Source organism: Macaca thibetana, chromosome 5 (assembly GCF_024542745.1).
Source record: "Macaca thibetana thibetana isolate TM-01 chromosome 5, ASM2454274v1, whole genome shotgun sequence".
NCBI lineage: Eukaryota > Metazoa > Chordata > Mammalia > Primates > Cercopithecidae > Macaca > Macaca thibetana.
In genome coordinates this window covers 180,984,298-181,002,032 of record NC_065582.1, presented here as the reverse complement: position 1 = coordinate 181,002,032, position 17,735 = coordinate 180,984,298, and the positions used below count along the sequence as shown (strand labels likewise).

General features: G+C 54.4%; 1 protein-coding gene and 1 long non-coding RNA gene across 3 annotated transcripts in view; both read left to right on the top strand.

Moving 5' to 3' along the window:
* ABLIM2 (actin binding LIM protein family member 2) overlaps positions 1-17,735 on the top strand; it is a 199,445-nt gene that overhangs the window by 128,085 nt on the left and 53,625 nt on the right. Inside the window, exons 11-14 of the mRNA XM_050792242.1 lie at positions 3,056-3,176; positions 5,113-5,211; positions 13,570-13,671; positions 14,199-14,252. Coding sequence (XP_050648199.1) covers positions 3,056-3,176; positions 5,113-5,211; positions 13,570-13,671; positions 14,199-14,252 — 376 coding nt within the window. The remainder of the gene's footprint in view (positions 1-3,055; positions 3,177-5,112; positions 5,212-13,569; positions 13,672-14,198; positions 14,253-17,735) is intronic.
* Positions 6,463-6,924, top strand: LOC126955549 (uncharacterized). Of its 2 annotated transcripts, none has more exons than XR_007725974.1 (3): positions 6,463-6,478; positions 6,727-6,788; positions 6,913-6,924. It is a non-coding gene; the product is annotated as an uncharacterized LOC126955549 (long non-coding RNA). The 2 variants fall into 2 exon arrangements; XR_007725973.1 differs by lacking the exon at positions 6,463-6,478 and adding an exon at positions 6,649-6,664.

The window sequence follows — 17,735 nt, the reverse complement described above, 5'->3', positions numbered from 1 at the left end:
CTGTCTGGAGGATCAGGGCTCCGTGTGGGTGTTTGCGCCCGTGTTGCCTGCCAGTCACGGAACCGCTCTCTCCCTCTCTGCCTGGCGCCAGCACTAACGGCCACTTTGTGTGTTGTGTCCACAGTCCCCTCAGTTGCTCTCGCCAACGCCGACCGAGGTAACCACCACCCTCTCGCCTGCCCCCGCTTGCCGTGGCGCTGCCGCCCAGGTTATAAACATAACCGCCCAGCTGACCCCCGGGAAGGGCCTCCTTGGTGGCTCTTCACCACAGGGCCCCGGGCCACGGCCCTTGTGACGTGGGGCATCCTCCTGGCTGCTGGTTATTTTTATGATCACACCGCACCTGCATGCCTCCCCCGTGTGTCTGCCAGCCCTGCCGATGTGGCCGCCTGGGACGCGGGTCTCCCCTAAGCAGATCGTGGTCTGGGCTGTGGCTTCCTTTAGGGGAAAATTCAGGAGCCTGACTGAGCCTGGCTGAGCCTGGGAGCGCTTTCTGCCTCCTGCCTCTCCACGTGGGATGTATGGGAAGCACCCAGTCCTCGTGGAGAAACACTGGACATGTCTCTCTACAAAAGAGCTTTTACTGTTAGTGGTCTAGTTGTTTTTTTTTTTTTTTTTTTTTTTTTTTTTTTTGTTTCTCAAAATTCATCAGTGACATAGACAGCTGCCAATCAGACTGCAGTCTGTGCGGCCGCACAGGTGGCCGCAGCAGAAACATGTCATGGTAGCCAGGAACAGAGAGCCCAGGCAGCGGCCGTGCCCTGAGCTCTTCCCCTGTGCTTGGTGCCGTTGTAAACATTTTATAGGCTGGGCGTGGTGGCTCACACCTGTAATCCCAGCACTTTGGGAGGCCAAGGTGAGCAGATCACCTGAGGTCAGGAGTTCGAGACCAGCCTGGCCAAAACATAGTGAAACCCCGCCTCCACTAAAAATACAAAAATTACCCAGGCGTGGTGACACGTGCCTGTAATCCCAGCTACTTAGGAGGCTGAGCCAGGAGAATTGCTTAAACCCAGGAGACAGAGGTTGCAGTGAGATGAGATCACACCACTACATTCCAGCCTGGGTGATAGAGCAAGACTCTGTCTCAAAAAAAAAAAAAAATATATATATATATATATATTTATTCATCCCCCACCACGACCCCCAGAGGCAAGTTCTGTGATTTTCCCCAGTTTACCGCAGAGAAACTGAGGCACAGGGAAGTCACATAACCTTTCCAGGGTCATGCACTCTGAGGTGCGGGAGGATTTCAGCCCAGCGGGTGACTCAGAGCCTGTGCTCACCCACTGGGCTCTCCAGCCTCCTGCTCCAGACGGCCTGCCCCACGGGAGCTGTGACGGCCGTGGTACCTGGGTGCTATATCCCTAGGGCAGTGATTCCTATGTACCGGTGACTTTTGATGTCCCAGGCCTGGGGCCAGGCATCGTTTCATCTCCTCATTTACCTGCACAGGGAACCCCTGAGGGAGGGATGTCAGCTCCCCTTCCAGATGAGGTGAAGGGTCTGCCTGACCCAGAGCACACTCCTGGAAAGAGCCTGGTCTCCCTGCAGAGGTCCCTGTCTCGGGCTGTACCCCAGAGTGGGGCACAAAAGCACGCACACTTGCTCAGTGGGAGGCTGCACAGCCATGCACAGCCTGCAAGCTTCTGGTCCAGAGGTGGTCACTGTGGTCACAGGACCTCGGCCAGCCTCATTGGGACTTGCCTGCTTCCTGCCTTCCCTGCCCAGAGCCAGGATTCCCAATCCAGCCCTTAGGAGTGGTCTGAGGCTGAGTTCCTCCCCAGCTCCTGACAGCTTTGGAGAACCGGAATCTTCTGCAGAGCCCCCTGCCTGGCTTCTCTGCTTGACTCCTTAGCCTGTCCCCATAGACACTGCGCTGGGGGACGGTAGAGGAACAGGGCAAGTGTGGGCCTTGGTGGTGCTGTTCTGCTGGAAGAACACGGCCAGCAGCAGCGGGGCATCAAACCCTTGGATCCAGGGATGTGACGGCCAAACACGCAATGGGCCACTTGCACCTAGCTGCTGAACCTGCGTGGAGCTGGCAAGCCCTGAGTCCAGGCTGAACAAGGAGCCAGGACACCTGTAAGGTGGACAGGGCTGTGCAGAGGACACCCGGGGTAGAGAGACAGGGCACTAGCCAGCCCGAGAGAGTATGCCCCTGGCTGGGGTTAGACAGTCACCAAAGGGTGCAGGGCGAAGCCCAGGTAGGAACCTAGCATGAGGGCTGGCCTGAGCACATGGAGGTGGCGCACTAGGCAGGTGTTAGGGACAGCACACCTTGGGGTGGGAGACATGCTCCAACAGGCCAGGAGAGCCATGGGCCTAGACCAGGAATTCCTTTGCTCATCACAGTGCTGGCCTTGAGGGCAAAACAGCAGCATCCACCCTGCAGCAGGACACTGGGCTGGGCCATGTAATGACCCAGGCCAGCATGCCAAGCTGTGGTGGGCCGGGCAGCCTGCTCTCCCCCGTGCCATGGTGCCACGCCACGCCACCTGCCTCCCGCTCTGCCTGCTGCAAACAGCTGCTCCTGCTTGGATGAAGTCTGCCATGTCATTGCTTGTGGGTTTGACTCAACTGGGCTTCCCGGCCTGGGATGGAGTACCTTTCTACCTCCAAATGTGCCTCCAGGGCCGTTAGAGACCCCAGTTCACACGTGAGAAGCCCCCCTCAGGACTGGGGGAGTCTCTGTGCTTCTCACACTGTGTTCTAAGAGCTGGGCGCTGGCAAGGGTCAGGCAGGAGGAGACCCAGAGGATGAAGCTGGAGCCCCGACCTGCAGCAGGGGAAGATGAGGATCCTCGCCAGTGGGTCCCTGTACCACACCCTGTGGCAAGGATCCAGCAGCCACAGCGGGGACTGTGTCTGCACCACACCAGCCCCACTTGGCTCTGCAGACCTGCCCTGACAGGTGCAGGAGATTCCCACATGGGGCCATGTTGAGTCATCCGCTGGATCAGGAGGGCAAACACCAAATGGTGTGGGGAGATGGGTGGAAAGGGGTGGGCAGTGCTCCCAGCCTGGATGTTCACAAGCTACATCTTCCCTCCCAGGGGGATCAGGATGACCGGTCCTACAAGCAGTGCCGGACCTCCAGCCCAAGCTCCACTGGGTCGGTCAGCCTCGGGCGCTATACCCCGACTTCACGGTCACCACAGCACTACAGCCGTCCAGGTACTTGGCCCCCTGGTTCCTCTGAGCCCCCAGGATGCTGTCTTTCTCCTTGTTGTTGTTGTTGTTGTTGTTTTTCTTTTATAAGTGGCCTTTTTCTTATGCAACTGGAGACATGATGGAAATGGGTGGGATTGTCAGCAGGTGGGTGGCTAGAACCTGTTCATTTAGTGGCATAAAGAAAAGGACCTCCTTGTACCTTGGGGTGAGGTGAGCTGCAGAGGCTGCCCTGCGGGTTGGTGGAGCCCTCTGTGGGGCACACGTCCTGGGGAGCACACACTGAGCACTTCGATTCCAGCTAATGATTTGGTGGCAAGAGATGTCAGGACGATAAGACAGCACATGTGTTAGGAGAGCAGACGTCGGCCGGCTGCAAACTCATGTGGGTCTCAGAAGACTCAAGCTGGGAAAACAAAGTCAGTAGTGGAAAAATTAAGCCCATTAACATTTCACCTGTGGGTAGGTTGGTCACCCAGTGACAGCTGTCCTCGTGGGAGAATGGGTGAGAGGCCCCCGCCAGTCAGGAGGGAGCCCCGAGGCAGGTCCTCTCCACATGTATCACCTCATCCCCTGCCTGGCGTCCAGCTGTGTTATCAATCCCTGTAGCTGTGAAACTCCTCAACCCCCTGAGCGTGTCAAAGCCACGACGGGGACGCTCCACACAGACACTGCCTTTTGAGGGATTTTTCCAAGCTGCTTCCTTCCTGGCCAGCTGCTGCATGGCTCCATTTATACATCCATGGACTATGGCTCTTATTTTTGCAGCCTTTGTGGAAAAATCAAAACTCATTCATTTGCAAAGTTATTTCCATTGACTCCTTGCAATGCACCTGGTACATTCTGCTCAATAAATGTTGAGAAAGTGGGTAAAGGAGGTGCGTGCATGAGTGAGTGAGTGGTAAATGAGTGAATGAGTGCATGAATGAGTGAATTAGTGAGTGAATGAATAAGTGAGCAAGTGAATGAATGAATGAGTGAACAAGTGAATGAGTCAGTGAGTGAATGAGTGATTGAATGAGTGAGCAAATAAGGGAATGAGTGGGTGAGTGAATGAGTGATTGAATGAGTGAGTGAGCAAGTGAATGAATGAGTGAATTGATGAGTGAATGAATGAATGAGTGAATGAGTCAGTGAGTAAATAAGTGATTGAATGAGTGAGTGAGCAAATAAGGGAATGAGTGAGTGAGTGAATGAGTGATTGAATGAGTGAGTGAGCAAGTGAATGAATGAGTGAATTGATGAGTGAATGAATGAATGAGTGAATGAGTCAGTGAGTAAATAAGTGATTGAATGAGTGAGTGAGCAAATAAGGGAATGAGTGAGTGAGTGAATGAGTGATTGAATGAGTAAGTGAGCAAGCAAGGGAGTGAGTGAATGACTGAGTGAATGAATGAGTGAAGAAATGAGTGAGTGAGCGAGCAGGTGAGTTAAAGGCAGTCAACTTTATTGAGCTCCTCGTCCTAAGGGCCCTTTGCTGGCTCAGCTGCCATAGCACAAGGACAGCCTGGGCTTGTTGACTGCACTTGGCCCGGGCTAACCCAAGAGCCAAGGTTGCATCTTGCCGGGCAAGTCCGGTGAGGATATCTGGTGGCAGACCACTCCCTGAACTGCTTTCCAGCTGAGTCCTTGATCCCCAGGAGACCCCCAGTGCTAAGCGACAGGCCTGGCTGGGGACCCAACACCCCCGGGGAACCCCGGCCCAAGGCTCCTATGCAGCAGCCGGGGCCTCTGCCTGGTCCTCTGAGGTCCGGTTTCCTCGCTCCGTACCTGGAGGAGAGTGGTCTAAAACGTGTTTGGTGACCCCCTTCAGGTGCAAAAAGGTGTGCATTCCTCGAGAGAGGAAGCAACAGTGTTCCTAGCAGGGTGGGGATGAGGAATATGTGTGGCTTTGCACCAGCCAGCCCAGGTTGACTCTGACTTGCTCTCTGTTACCCCGTAGCTGGTACTGTGAGTGTGGGTACCAGTAGCTGCCTCTCCCTGTCCCAACACCCAAGCCCTACATCCGTGTTCAGACATCATTACATCCCCTACTTCCGAGGTAAGGCGCGCAGTGCTGTGGGCTGTGGGTGCTCACGGGTGTCCACGCCTGGCGTCTATGTGCTCGCTGTCCATGTCTGCCGCATGGCTTCACCGGAGCCCCTGTTTCATGCCCTGTGCCCCTCACTGTGTGTGTCTTGTGCGTCTGGCTCTGTGTGTCCGTGTGCAAATTTTCCTGGAAGGAAAACTTAGGTACCTTGTTACATAAAGGAACAGAAGAGAGAGAGGGCTTGGAAAGCTACAGGAAGAGGGCACCAGGGTTCCCGCACACCCACCCACAAGCTTTGTCTTCAGAACCCTCACCCAAGTCACCACCTCTGATTTCATGCGTCAGCCGGGGGCACAGGTGCTCTCAGGGTTTGTGTTCAGGAGCGGAAGCTGCGCTATGCAGAGGGCCCTGACTCTTCCACAGCCCCAGGCTTCTGGGGCCCAGGGCAGGGTTCACACCCAGTGTGGCTCCAACTCTCGGCTCTTCCAGGAGTGGATGAGCCACCCACATCCCTGCACGGGCACCCACATCCCTGCACGGGCACCCACATCCCTGCACGGGCACCCACATGCAGGGCCCGCAGGGCCACACACTCAGATAAAAGGCCACTGCAGACACGCACACTCAGGTGAAAGGCCACTGCAGACACGCACAGTCAGATAAAAGGCCACTGCAGACACGCACACTCAGATAAAAGGCCACTGCAGACACGCACACACAGGTGAAAGACCACTCCAGACACGCACACTCAGATAAAAGACCACTGCAGACACGCACACTCAGATAAAAGACCACTGCAGACACGCACACTCAGATAAAAGACCACTGCAGACACGCACACTCAGATAAAAGACCACTGCAGACACGCACACTCAGGTAAAAGGCCACTGCAGACACGCACACTCAGGTAAAAGGCCACTGCAGACACGCACACACAGGTGAAAGGCCACTGCAGACACGCACACTCAGGTAAAAGGCCACTGCAGACACGCACACACAGGTGAAAGACCACTCCAGACACGCACACTCAGATGAAAGACCACTGCAGACACGCACACTCAGATAAAAGACCACTGCAGACACGCACACTCAGATAAAAGACCACTGCAGACACGCACACACAGATAAAAGACCACTGCAGACACGTACACTCAGATAAAAGACCACTGCAGACACGCACACTCAGATAAAAGACCACTGCAGACACGCACACTCAGATAAAAGACCACTGCAGACACGCACACTCAGATAAAAGACCACTCCAGACACGCACACTCAGGTAAAAGGCCACTGCAGACACGCACACTCAGGTAAAAGACCACTGCAGACACGCACACTCAGATAAAAGACCACTGCAGACACGCACACTCAGGTAAAAGGCCACTGCAGACACGCACACTCAGGTAAAAGACCACTGCAGACACGCACACTCAGATAAAAGACCACTGCAGACACGCACACTCAGGTGAAAGGCCACTGCAGACACGTACACTCAGGTGAAAGGCCACTGCAGACACGCACACACAGGTGAAAGACCACTCCAGACACGCACCCTCAGGTAAAAGGCCACTGCAGACACGCACACTCAGGTAAAAGGCCACTGCAGACACGCACACTCAGATAAAAGACCACTCCAGACACGCACACTCAGATAAAAGGCCACTGCAGACACGCACCCTCAGGTAAAAGGCCACTGCAGACACGCACACTCAGATAAAAGACCACTGCAGACATGCACACTCAGATAAAAGACCACTGCAGACACGCACACTCAGATAAAAGACCACTCCAGACACGCACACTCAGATAAAAGGCCACTGCAGACACGCACACTCAGATAAAAGGCCACTCCAGACACTCACACTCAGATAAAAGGCCACTGCAGACACGCACACTGAAATAAAAGGCCGCTGCCGACACAGTGCTGTCTGCAAGCCAGGAAAAACAGTCTCAGGAGAAGCCACGCCCTGCCAGACCCGGCTCAGAGATGTCCAGCCTGCAGCGCTGTGAGGGGAAATATGCCTGTTGTTTAAGCCACGCGGGCTGTGGTATTTTGTGACACAGCCCCAGCTGGCCAGCGCACCACAGAAAGACTCAGAGCATTAGAGGAGGCAGCGACGATGTTCTCACCAGTTCCCCAAGCAATGCAATAATTCCCCATCCTGAGCAGCTGCTGAGGGGGCATGTCTCTGGAAAAAACCTCCCAGGCCACGGGGAGTGAGAAGGTGGGGCAGGCAGCTGGACCCTCCGTCATTGGATGGTCACCAAACGGGGTTCATTCGGACCTGCACACCTCTCTGTGTACCTCATCATCATTGCTCTGGGCAGGCCCCATGGCCTACTGAGAAGAGAGTTCCTGGCCATTGATGGACATGGCCGTCCTCATTTTTCTGGGGACCTGTCCCTACAGCTTTGGGATGATCTGACTCCTTTGAGAAGAAGCAAAGTCCTCAGCCGGGTTCAATGGCTCATACCTGTAATCCCACTGCTTTGAGAGGCCAAAGCAGGAGAATCACTTGAGGCCAGGAGTTTAAGACTAGCCTGGGAAACCTAGTGAGACCCCTTGTCTGAAAAAAAAAAAAAAAAAAAAAGCCAGGCATGGTGGTGCATGCCTGTAATCCCAACTCCTTGGGAGGCTGAGACGGGAGGATTGCTTCAGCCCAGGAGTGTGAAGCCACAGTGAGCTATGATCGTGCCACTCCATGCCAGCCTGGGCAACAGAGCAAGACCCTGTCTCAGACAATAACAAACAAACAAAAGAAGCAAAGCCAGAAAGAGCACCTCCCCAGAGCAGGAGCATGGCCAGCAGGGCCTTTGTTGTGTGTGGTCCACGGCAGTCGTGTGGCAGGGGGAACTCCCAAAACCCAGTGTGAATCTAACCATTTGGGTGAGTCACAGCAGGTCACCCCAGGAGATACTGCTGCTCCTGTTGCTCTGTGCCAGGAGGCCCTGGACACCTGGCTCTCCTCCTACCTTCAGCCCTCCTTCTGGTGTGGCTGTCCCAACTGTGGGTCCCTGAGAGGGGCATGGCCAGAGCCAAGGGCAGGCTCACCCCACTTCCCAGGCAGCCCGTGTGAGCAGCCTCTGTGGGGCCTAGAGCCAGAGCCGGCCCTGGTGACCCTCCCCCCCGGCCCCGTCCTGAGTGTCCACCGTCTAATTCTTATAGTTCAGGGTGAGGAAGGCCCAGGACAGGCCCCCTGGGGAGCAGCCCCCTCCTCAGCTCCCCAGACAGCTAAGGAGAGAAGCCAAGGACTGGCAGCCCCTCCCCTTCCTTCCACGCCTTGTAGCAGAAGAGAGAGTTTGGAGGCTGCCCACCTACCCACCCCGCCACCACAATGCGGCTCCAAAGCCGTCTATGCCACAGCCCCTCCAAGGGCATCTCCTGGGTCAAGAGGCACCATCCCTTTGAGACCTCCCCTGGTTGGGGACAGGTTTTTGCCTCTTTGATGCCCATCTCTGCCCTGGTTCCCCCGGCCACATTGCCTGCCAGTGCCCTTCATTCAGAAATCACACGAGGCCAGGCGTGGTGGCTCACACCTGTAATCCCAGCACTTTGGAAGGCCAAGGTGGGTGGATCACCTGAGGTCAGGAGTTCGAGACCAGCCTGGCGAACATGGTGAAACCACATCTCTACTAGAAATTAAAAAAAAAAAAAAATAGCCAGGCATGGTGGCACACCTGTAGTCCCAGCTATTAGGGAGTCTGAGGCGGGAGGATTGCTTGAACCCAGGAGGCGGAGGTTGCAGTGAGCTGAGACTGAGCCACTGCACTCCAGCCTGGGCGACGGAGTGAGAGTACATCTCAAAAAAAAAAAAAAAGAGAAAAAAATCACACAAAGCCGCCTGACCTCCCCTCTGGTGTCCAGTGTGGGGGAGCCTGGCACCCCCATGGTCTGCCCCTACTCATCTCCCCTGGCTGTCCGTGACCTTGGGAACACCCACCCTATTTCCAGAATGTACTCCTGAGGGAACTGAGGCTCAGAAAAAAACCACTGGCCAAAACCCAGAGTGGCCCTCAAAGCTCCTTCCGGCAGAGCCCAAGGTCAGAACCTGGGGCTCCGTTCACAAGTGTGTTCACCCTCGGGTCCTGGGTCGACCTCGGAGGCCACAGGAAGGCACCTGTCCTCCTCTGCAGCATGGGCTCCAGTGTGTCCCAGCCTAGGACCTCCTGGTGGCAGCCCCCGGGGTCAGCTGGACACCACGCAGCATCGCCTGCCCTCTGGGAAAGCCCTTCCTGTTTGCTCCACGGGCTCCTCTGGCATCTCTGGCCCCTCCCAGTGGACATTTCCCTCAGGACAGCACTGTAGGGGGGCGGCTCCCTGAGGCAAGGCCTGGCCCCACCCCCACCGAATGCTGGCAGGGCCCCACCCCCGACACACCTTCCCACCAAGACCCAGCTTCCGGAGAGGTGCTGGCCACAGCCGTGGGCACTTTTGTGTGAATTTCAGTCCCTGGTGGGTCCCCTGCAGAGGAGCTGGCAGCAGGGACAGGCAGGTGCAGGCTGGGAGGGGAGTTGGTGCTGCTGAGGCTGCTGGCCAGGCAGCCTCCATGCGCTGAGCGGTGGGCCCACTCTGAACCCCTGGCCTGAGAAGGAAGGAGGGAGGGGCCCTGGGATGGAGCCTCAGGTCTGGCCCACACCCTCCACTGCCCGGACCCCGGCAGTGCCTCTTCATCGTGCTGAGCGGCCATTCCCTCAGCTGCAAAAGGGCCTCATCCCTGAAGCATCGTCCTCAGGGTGATTGTGGTTGAGGACCCAGGATGTGGCTGTGCGTTGCAGTATGGGCGTCATCCTACCTGGCCTGCCCGTGGCTGCCAGCTGGCCTCTCTGTGGCGTCACCTGGAGGAGGCTCCACAGGAGCCAGCTGAGCCAGCACCAGGGACACGCTGGGCCACTGGGAGCACCAAGATGAAGGATGTGGCATTGGATTGTAAACTACAGTATAATAGCAAGAGCGGTCAGTCCGCACGGATCTACATAAATGTTGAGTAAACAAATAAATAGAGAGAAAGCGAGATCTCCCACACAGAGGAATTCCAAATAACGTGAGCAGATGCCTTGTCCGCCAGGAGGGGTTGTAACTCCCACTCCTGACGTGTGGACAAGCGTGGGCTGCACAGAGTGGCTCCTTCCCGAGAGTGCCATGTGGGAGGGGAGAGAAGGAGCAAGTCCACCCTGGAGAATCCTGACGAGCATGACCCGGTCAGCAAGGCCACCGCGGTCAGTGATCCACTCTGCTGACAGCAGGTGCCCTTGATAGGACGTGGTGAGGACACTTCACCTCGTGGGCTTCCTTCCCAACCCCGTAAGCCCAGTATCTCCATGAGAAAACATCAGGCAAAATCCCTCAGCAGCCCTCCTCAAAACTGCCAGAGTCCTCAAACACAAGGAACGTCTGCAAAAGGTCGCAACCGAGAAGAGCCTCGGGAGATGTGCCAGCAAAACATCATGTTTCCTGGGTGGGATCCTGGAGCAGAAGAACATCAGGTGACACCCAGGGAAACCTGAATCCTATGTGGCATGCAGGTGGCACCAATCTTTGGGCATGCCCTAGTGCTGGGAGAGGGGACGGCAGGGATGTCGGCTGGGGAGGGTACGGAGACCCCTGGACTACCTGAAGCTGTTCCAAATGAAACATTTACTGAAATTTAAAAAAAGATGGAAGAGGAGAGGAGGAGGAGGAAGAGGAAAAAGCAGAGAAGGAAGAGGAGGAGGAGGAGGATAAGGAGGAGGAGAAAGGAAAAAGTGGAGGAGGAAGAGGAGGAGAAGGAAGACTTTTCAAAAGGGCTGAGGCTGCTCCTCTGCTAACAGGGACCATCCCAGGTTAAAGGATGCTGACACACCCCCCTCTGGAGCATATCAGAAGCCCCCTAGGATGTGAGCCTGGCAGCACAGTGCTCCAGGTGGAAGCTGGCAATGCATTTTGTTCCAACGAAGCCTCACAGGGAGCAGGCAGGCATGAGTGCAGAGAAGGGAGAGGTCCTCATAGACCGAGTCCTTCCAGAAGGCTGAGCAGAGAAGGCAGAGCCTGAACCTGGACCCAGGAAGGATCTGGACAGGTGGGAAGCCCTGGAGAGGACACTCATCGAGGGGTGGGGTGCTGGGAGGGAGGGACCGAGGCTGCAGGACTCGGGCTGATGTTAGAGGGCCCCAGGGGGCAGAAGTGAGGTGGGCCACCATGGCTGTGTCCCCAGCTTCCCTGCAGCCTCAGGCCCCTCCAAACATCTGATGAAAGCTGATGAGTCTCCAGACCCTCCTCAAATAGACATGCACATGTGTCCACAGACTCGGGTTTGAAACTTCAGGGGATACTGCTCTGTGGCTGGGAACTGGGGAGGGACAGGTACCCTGTGATGTGTTAGATCCTCAGCCCACTGAGTGGGGGCCGAGACAGATCAGGAGCCATGATTCCAGATGGGAAGAAACAAGCCCTTCCAGGCCTCCCAGGTCCACGGACTGTGCCAAGAGCACATGCAGCTTGGAGACGGTGCCAGAAGCGAACCATCTTCCTCTGTTCAGAGTTCGTATGGGTGCAGTTTTTAAAACCCGCCCTGTTTTGCTGCTGCTGGGGATGGGTCTAGCACAGCCGTAGTCAGTAGGAGGGACCCGCGGTGTCCTTTCCTGGCACGTTGAGTCCGGTCTCCCTGCTGTGAGGCCCCTGCTGCCACTGGGAGGTGCAGGAGTCCACCGTGGAGAAACCTGACGAGCATGACCCGACCAGCAAGGGTGCCACGGCCAGCAAGGGCACCTGTAGAGCCGACTGAGGCTCTAGAAGTTTCCATGCTGTTCTGGAGGGAGGTCGCTAAGGGAAGAGCAGTTATCTGATGCTCCATCAGCATTGACAGGCAAAATCAGCACCCATGCCCAGGTGTGAGAAAATGCTCAAAGTTAGAGTCTACAGTCCCTTCTATGGCATCAGCCTAGCTGGAGCCACCCTGCTCCTCGGTGACCTCCCGCTGCACACAGCCCACCACCAGGCAAGAGCCCCCTGTGGGTCGGGGTCTGTTGAGCCCTCCTCATGAGTCCACTGCGGGGTTCCTGGCCAGTCCCCCTCCAGGCCCAGTACACCACTCACCCACTGCAGAGGTTCTGTTTCTGTTTCATTTCTGTGTCACCGCAGGGTCCTGCTGCTCTGAAAGGCTGTGCAGCTTGAGGGAACGTTCTCAGGTCAAGAGCGCCTTTCCCCTTGCAGCCGGTTGCCTAGTGCTGAGGGGGCTTCCTGGGGCTGGTGGGCGGGAGGAACAGGGCCTTGGAGTGTGTTCTGTAGCGAGCGTACACCTTCTCATCACGAGCGTTCAATACCCTGCATCTGTCTGTCAACTCATTCCCCGAACAGGTGTGGGGGGAGGGGCGTTACCCAGGTCACCTCAGCCCTCTGGATGCGTGACTTGGTAATCCAACCTTGTTCACAAAACAGAATTATAGTTCCAGGTGATCTCAGCAATTGAAGCAAGGTCAGAGGATGCTTTCCATTTAATCTGCCCAAAACCAGTTGTATTTAAGAATGTGGCCAGGGCACGGTGGCTCACGCTTGTAATCCCAGCACCTTGGGAGGTAGAGGTGGGCAGATTGCTTGAGCCCAGGAGTTCAAGACCAGCCTGAGCAACATGGCAAAACCCTATCTTTACAAAATTTAAACAATTAGCCAGGCGCGGTGGGTGGCGCACACCTGTGGTCCCAGCAACTTGGGAGGCCAAGGTGGGAGGATAGCTTGAGCCCAGGAGGTGGAACCTGCACCCTGCAGAGCCATGATCATGCCACTGCACTCCAGCCTGGGTGACACAGCGAGACCCTGTCCCAAAAAAAAAAAAAAAAAAAAAAAAAAAAAAAAAAAAAAAAAGTGGTAATGGATGGATACTATTCTTTTTTTCTGCAGCTGGAAAAATTTTACTCAATGGCTTTTAAGGATAATTTTGATCATTTTAGTGCTTTAATCCTATTCTGAATGGCTAATTTGTAGATTCTCAAGGAAAACAGCATGTTTATATACAAGGATAATTAGGAAGAGGGGCCTTTGTTTTGGCGAATTTGCAGTTGGCTGGATTCAAACACCAGCCAGGACACAGGGGTGCAGATGGGGTGAGCCCCCTAAGGTGTTCTTAGTTCACCGCCCAGCCGTGTGCCCGCAGCAGTGTCGCTCCTCTGCCTTGGGACCCTGGACAGAGTTCAACTCAGGGTTGGATTAGCAAGTCCTTGGACACAGTCTGGGAATGTGGATGAGGCCCACACTCCCTCCCCTGGGCAGGGGGTCTGGGCTGCTCCACCAGACAGGAGAGATGGGGCTCGCTGCGAATAAGCTTTTCATGCTTGAAATATTCTACTTTGCTTTCCCGTTTCCCCTTCTATCTGCTGCCTTTGCCCTTCCGTCTGGAGGCAGTGAAAGTGGCCGGAGCACCCCCAGCCTCTCCGTGCTCTCTGACAGCAAGCCGCCCCCCTCCACCTACCAGCAGGCGCCTCGCCACTTCCACGTCCCAGGTAGGCTCCGGGACACACCGGCTGGGCTCCTCACACCCAGCGTCTGGCCACACCCAAACTGTCAGCTTGCCTTACTCAGCAGGTGCCAGACAACACTCCAGGCTCCTCCACTGCTCCCCAGACACTGAGATTCTTTAAAACCATCAGACGGGTTTTCACAACCCCAAACCAATGTGCGTTTGAGTTTCTTCCAAAGTCCCACAAACGGCAGGGAGACGCGCTTGTCCTCCTGGGAATGGGGTGAAGGAAAAGGGCTGTCTGAGCTGGCTGCACTTCCCGGGGGGCCACAAGGTTCCTGGCTGCTGCCCCATCCCCTGCAGATGGGGGTGGCATCTGGAATCAGGGAGGCTTGATCTGGGGCCTGGGTGTCTGTCGCTTGCTGGGTGCCAGTTCCTGCCTGGTGATTCTAAATCTGGGTGAGTGCTTGTTGCTTACAAAAAGCTGTAGAACAGAAACCATCACAACTTGCTGCTTACCCTCCTGTTCTCTCCTTTTTTTTTTTTTTTTTCTTCTTTCTTCTTCCCCAGACACTGGCGTAAAAGATAACATCTATAGGAAACCCCCTATCTACAGACAGCATGGTACGGTTGGATTCCTCCCGCTGCTGTGGTTTGCCCCGCATGCCTGTCAATACCCATCTGCTTCTGAATGCATCCTTTTGTTGTGTTCTGATAAATGCAGTGAAGGCACCACCAAGGCCCTTAGCAGTCTGACTATTAAATGCAAATTCACTAGCAGCCTCCTGAGAGTCCTCTTCTTATAAATTACGATGAAGGGTATGTCTGAGTAAGGACACTTCTGTGTGTTGTGACGCCGAGGCTGATGCACGTCAGCCAGGGCTTGGGATGGGGGTTTGTAGCCAAGAGCCTGGTGGTGGCGCCTTCAATTATGCAGCCAGAGTGACTTCAGCCAAGATGGTGAGGGACAGAGGCTTCTCGAACCACAGTCTGATCCAGGCCTGATCTTTGGAATACAGAACAAACGTGAATCACTCGTTTATTCCTTAGGGAGACTTTAGTCTTGTGTTTGAGAATTACTGATGATGGGATGGGTGACCTTGCCTTCAGTTACAGAGATTTGTTGCATAAGCAAATAGGGGCTGATGCCCGGCTCTGCTCCACGTGAACCTGCCTGGGAGGTGTGCAGGGAGCAGCTTGCTTGGGCCATGGAGCAGGAATCAGGGCCACATGGTCTCCCCTCTCTTTCCTCCTGGAATTTCTCGGTGATTGACAGCAGGTTGCTTCACCATCCTGAGCCTCGGTTTACTCATCTGCAAAACAGGACCCATCCCCTCCACCCCGCCCTTTCCACAGGCTGACTGTGGGAACCTCATGGGATACTGAATGTGGAAGTGCATTCTAAACTGTAAAGTGCTGTGCACACGATGGGAACTGTTATCAAGTCACTGGCGATGGGAAAAGGCATTTCCATATTAAATGTTCTTGTCCAGATGTATTTAAAGCAAACAGCCACGTCCCACATTGACAACTGGATGGACACTTTTAGACGGAATCTTATAGAAAGTGTGTTTCCTGTGACTTGCCGACAAATCAGTGATCAGGTTGTACAAACTTTTAAAATATTTTCTCCATCGTGGCCATAGGTCCTGTACTTTGTGCATTTTTTCCTCTTCCCAAGAAGGAAAAAAGGAATGAAATCTCTTGAGTTTCCAGAAATGATGACTTCTACCATTACCTTTCCACCAGAGAAGCGTAGAGCACAAACCTCCGAGAGGGATAGGAGCGGGATGGGCTGCATAGACTCTAGGGCCCTTAGAAATTGTCCAGACCAGCTCCCTTGGGTTACAAGTGGGGAAACTAAGGCCTGGCTGGAAGAAGGAGCAGCCACAGTAAGTGACTGGCTTTCCATCATGGCACCAGGCCTGAACTGGAGGGCTGTGTGTTCTGAGCTGGTGGGGCCACAAGATTGGGATTGACTACCTTGACCTTTTATTAACCCCCTACTTTGTCTCAGATTGGTGCCTTAAAATGTGTGATTAACATGTGCAAGACAGGAGAGGGTCTGCCCCTTAGAAAGGGGAAGAGAGCAAACCAGGTTATGAAATTGCTTATTGCCATCCAACAGACCCAGGTCTAAGACAAAGAACTTCGACCTCAATCCTTTAACTGAACCATCCAGTGGGGAGATTAGATTTTACTGTCTCCAGTGAACATCTTTGTGCTTTTTTTTTTTTTTTTTTTTTTTTGAGATGGAGTCTTGCTTTGTCACCAGGCTGGAGTGCAGTGGCATGATCTTGGCTCACTGCAACCTCCGCCTCCTGGGTTCAAGTAATTCTCTGGCCTCAGCTTCCTGAGTACCTGGGACTACAGGTGCCCACCACCATGTCCAGCTATTTTTTTTTTCTTGTATTTTTAGTAGAGATGGGCTTCACCATGTTGGCCAGGAAGGTCTCAATCTCTTGACCTGGTGATCCACCCGCCTCAGCCTCCCAAAGTGCTGGGATTACAGGGGTGAGCCACCTGGCCATCTTTGTGCATTCTTTAAAATCGGGCTATGCATGATTCTCCTATCCAAAGGCAAATTAATTCCTCTTTGATTAAACCCTGAGCAATGACCAAAACTCTTTTATTCCAAAATTTTGCTATAAGCCGGGCGTGGTGGCTCACACCTGTAATCCCAGCACTTTGTGAGGCAGAGGCAGGCGGATTGCCTGAGCTCAGGAGTTGGAGACCAGCCTGGGCAACATGGTGAAGCCCTATCTCTATTAAAATACAAAAAAAAAAAAAGCCTGGTGTGACAGTGTGCGCCTGTAGTCCCGGTTACTTGGGAGGCTGAGACAGGAGAATGGCTTGAACCCAGGAGGCAGAGGTTGCAGTGAGCAGAGATTGTGCCACTGCACTCCAGCCTGGGTGACAGAGCGAGACTCCCTCTGAAAAAAATTAATAAAAATTTTAAAAAAGGGAAGGAGGAACACAAGACAGGCAAGAATAGAGCACCTCCCTGGACAGTCAGGAATGGACGTGAAGCAGGGCTAGTTGTGTGAGGGCCTGGGAGGAGGCGGCGCAGGGGGTCTCCCACCCACCAGTGTGTCATCTACTCAAGGGCTGAACTTTCAGGAAGTTTAACAGGTCAGGTATAAGTGTGCACATTTTTGTGTTTCCATGCACCATCTAGGGTCACTCATGGTATTAAACCCAGTTACTTTTAGGAGTGTCGACCTAAAAAACAAAGCGGAGAAAAGTATCTCCAAATATGTTGAATGTACGGAAAAGAGGATTCTAATCTGAGATGCATGGCTGTGGCAAGCCATGTGTGCACCCGAAGAGGAGCACGTAAAGGGAAGCTCTTCTTAGCAAAAACCTTTCAAATAAGCTGTCTAGAAACAGAGTTCATCGGCTGCAGAGGCTTGAGGCCGGAGCTGAGGTCCGTTCGTTGGTGGAGACCCCATCGCTGGGCAGGTATTCTTTGGAGAGCATCTTATCTCCGTTGCTGCAGTCCTTGAGAAGGGATTTCTGGTGAGGTTATTGTGGAATGTCCTCGAGACAGTCTTTATCTCCAGCATGCAGGCAGGAGATGTCCTGCCTCATGGCTTCCTGGCTCTAGCTTGTCTGGTCTGACAATAAGTGATTTCATCCTGGGACCTGCAACCCTCCCAGGAGGCAGACCTAGTGCAAACCACAGCCCCCGGCTTCCAGCTACATCGTGGGGAGCTTCCTTTCTCAGAGTCTGTCTCCCCCGGAAAATGGGACTCAAGGCCGTATAGCCCGTGGGGCTTTGAGGAAGTTTCAGGGAGATGACACACGACACTTGGCACCGGGCAGGGACCTTCTGTTGATCGATCCCCTCAGGGGAGGGAAGCTGTGTGCAGTTTAAAATGAATTCATGAGTGACCAGGTGCAGTGGCTCACGCCTGTAATCCCAGCACTTTGGGAGGCCAAGGCAGGTGGACCACCTGAGGTCAGGAGTTTGAGACCAGCCTGGCCAACATGACAAAACCCCATCTCTACTAAAAATACAAAAATTAGCCTGGCATGGTGGTGCATGCCTGTAATCCCAGCTACTTGGGAGGCTGAGGCAGGAGAATTGCTTGAACCCAGGAGGCA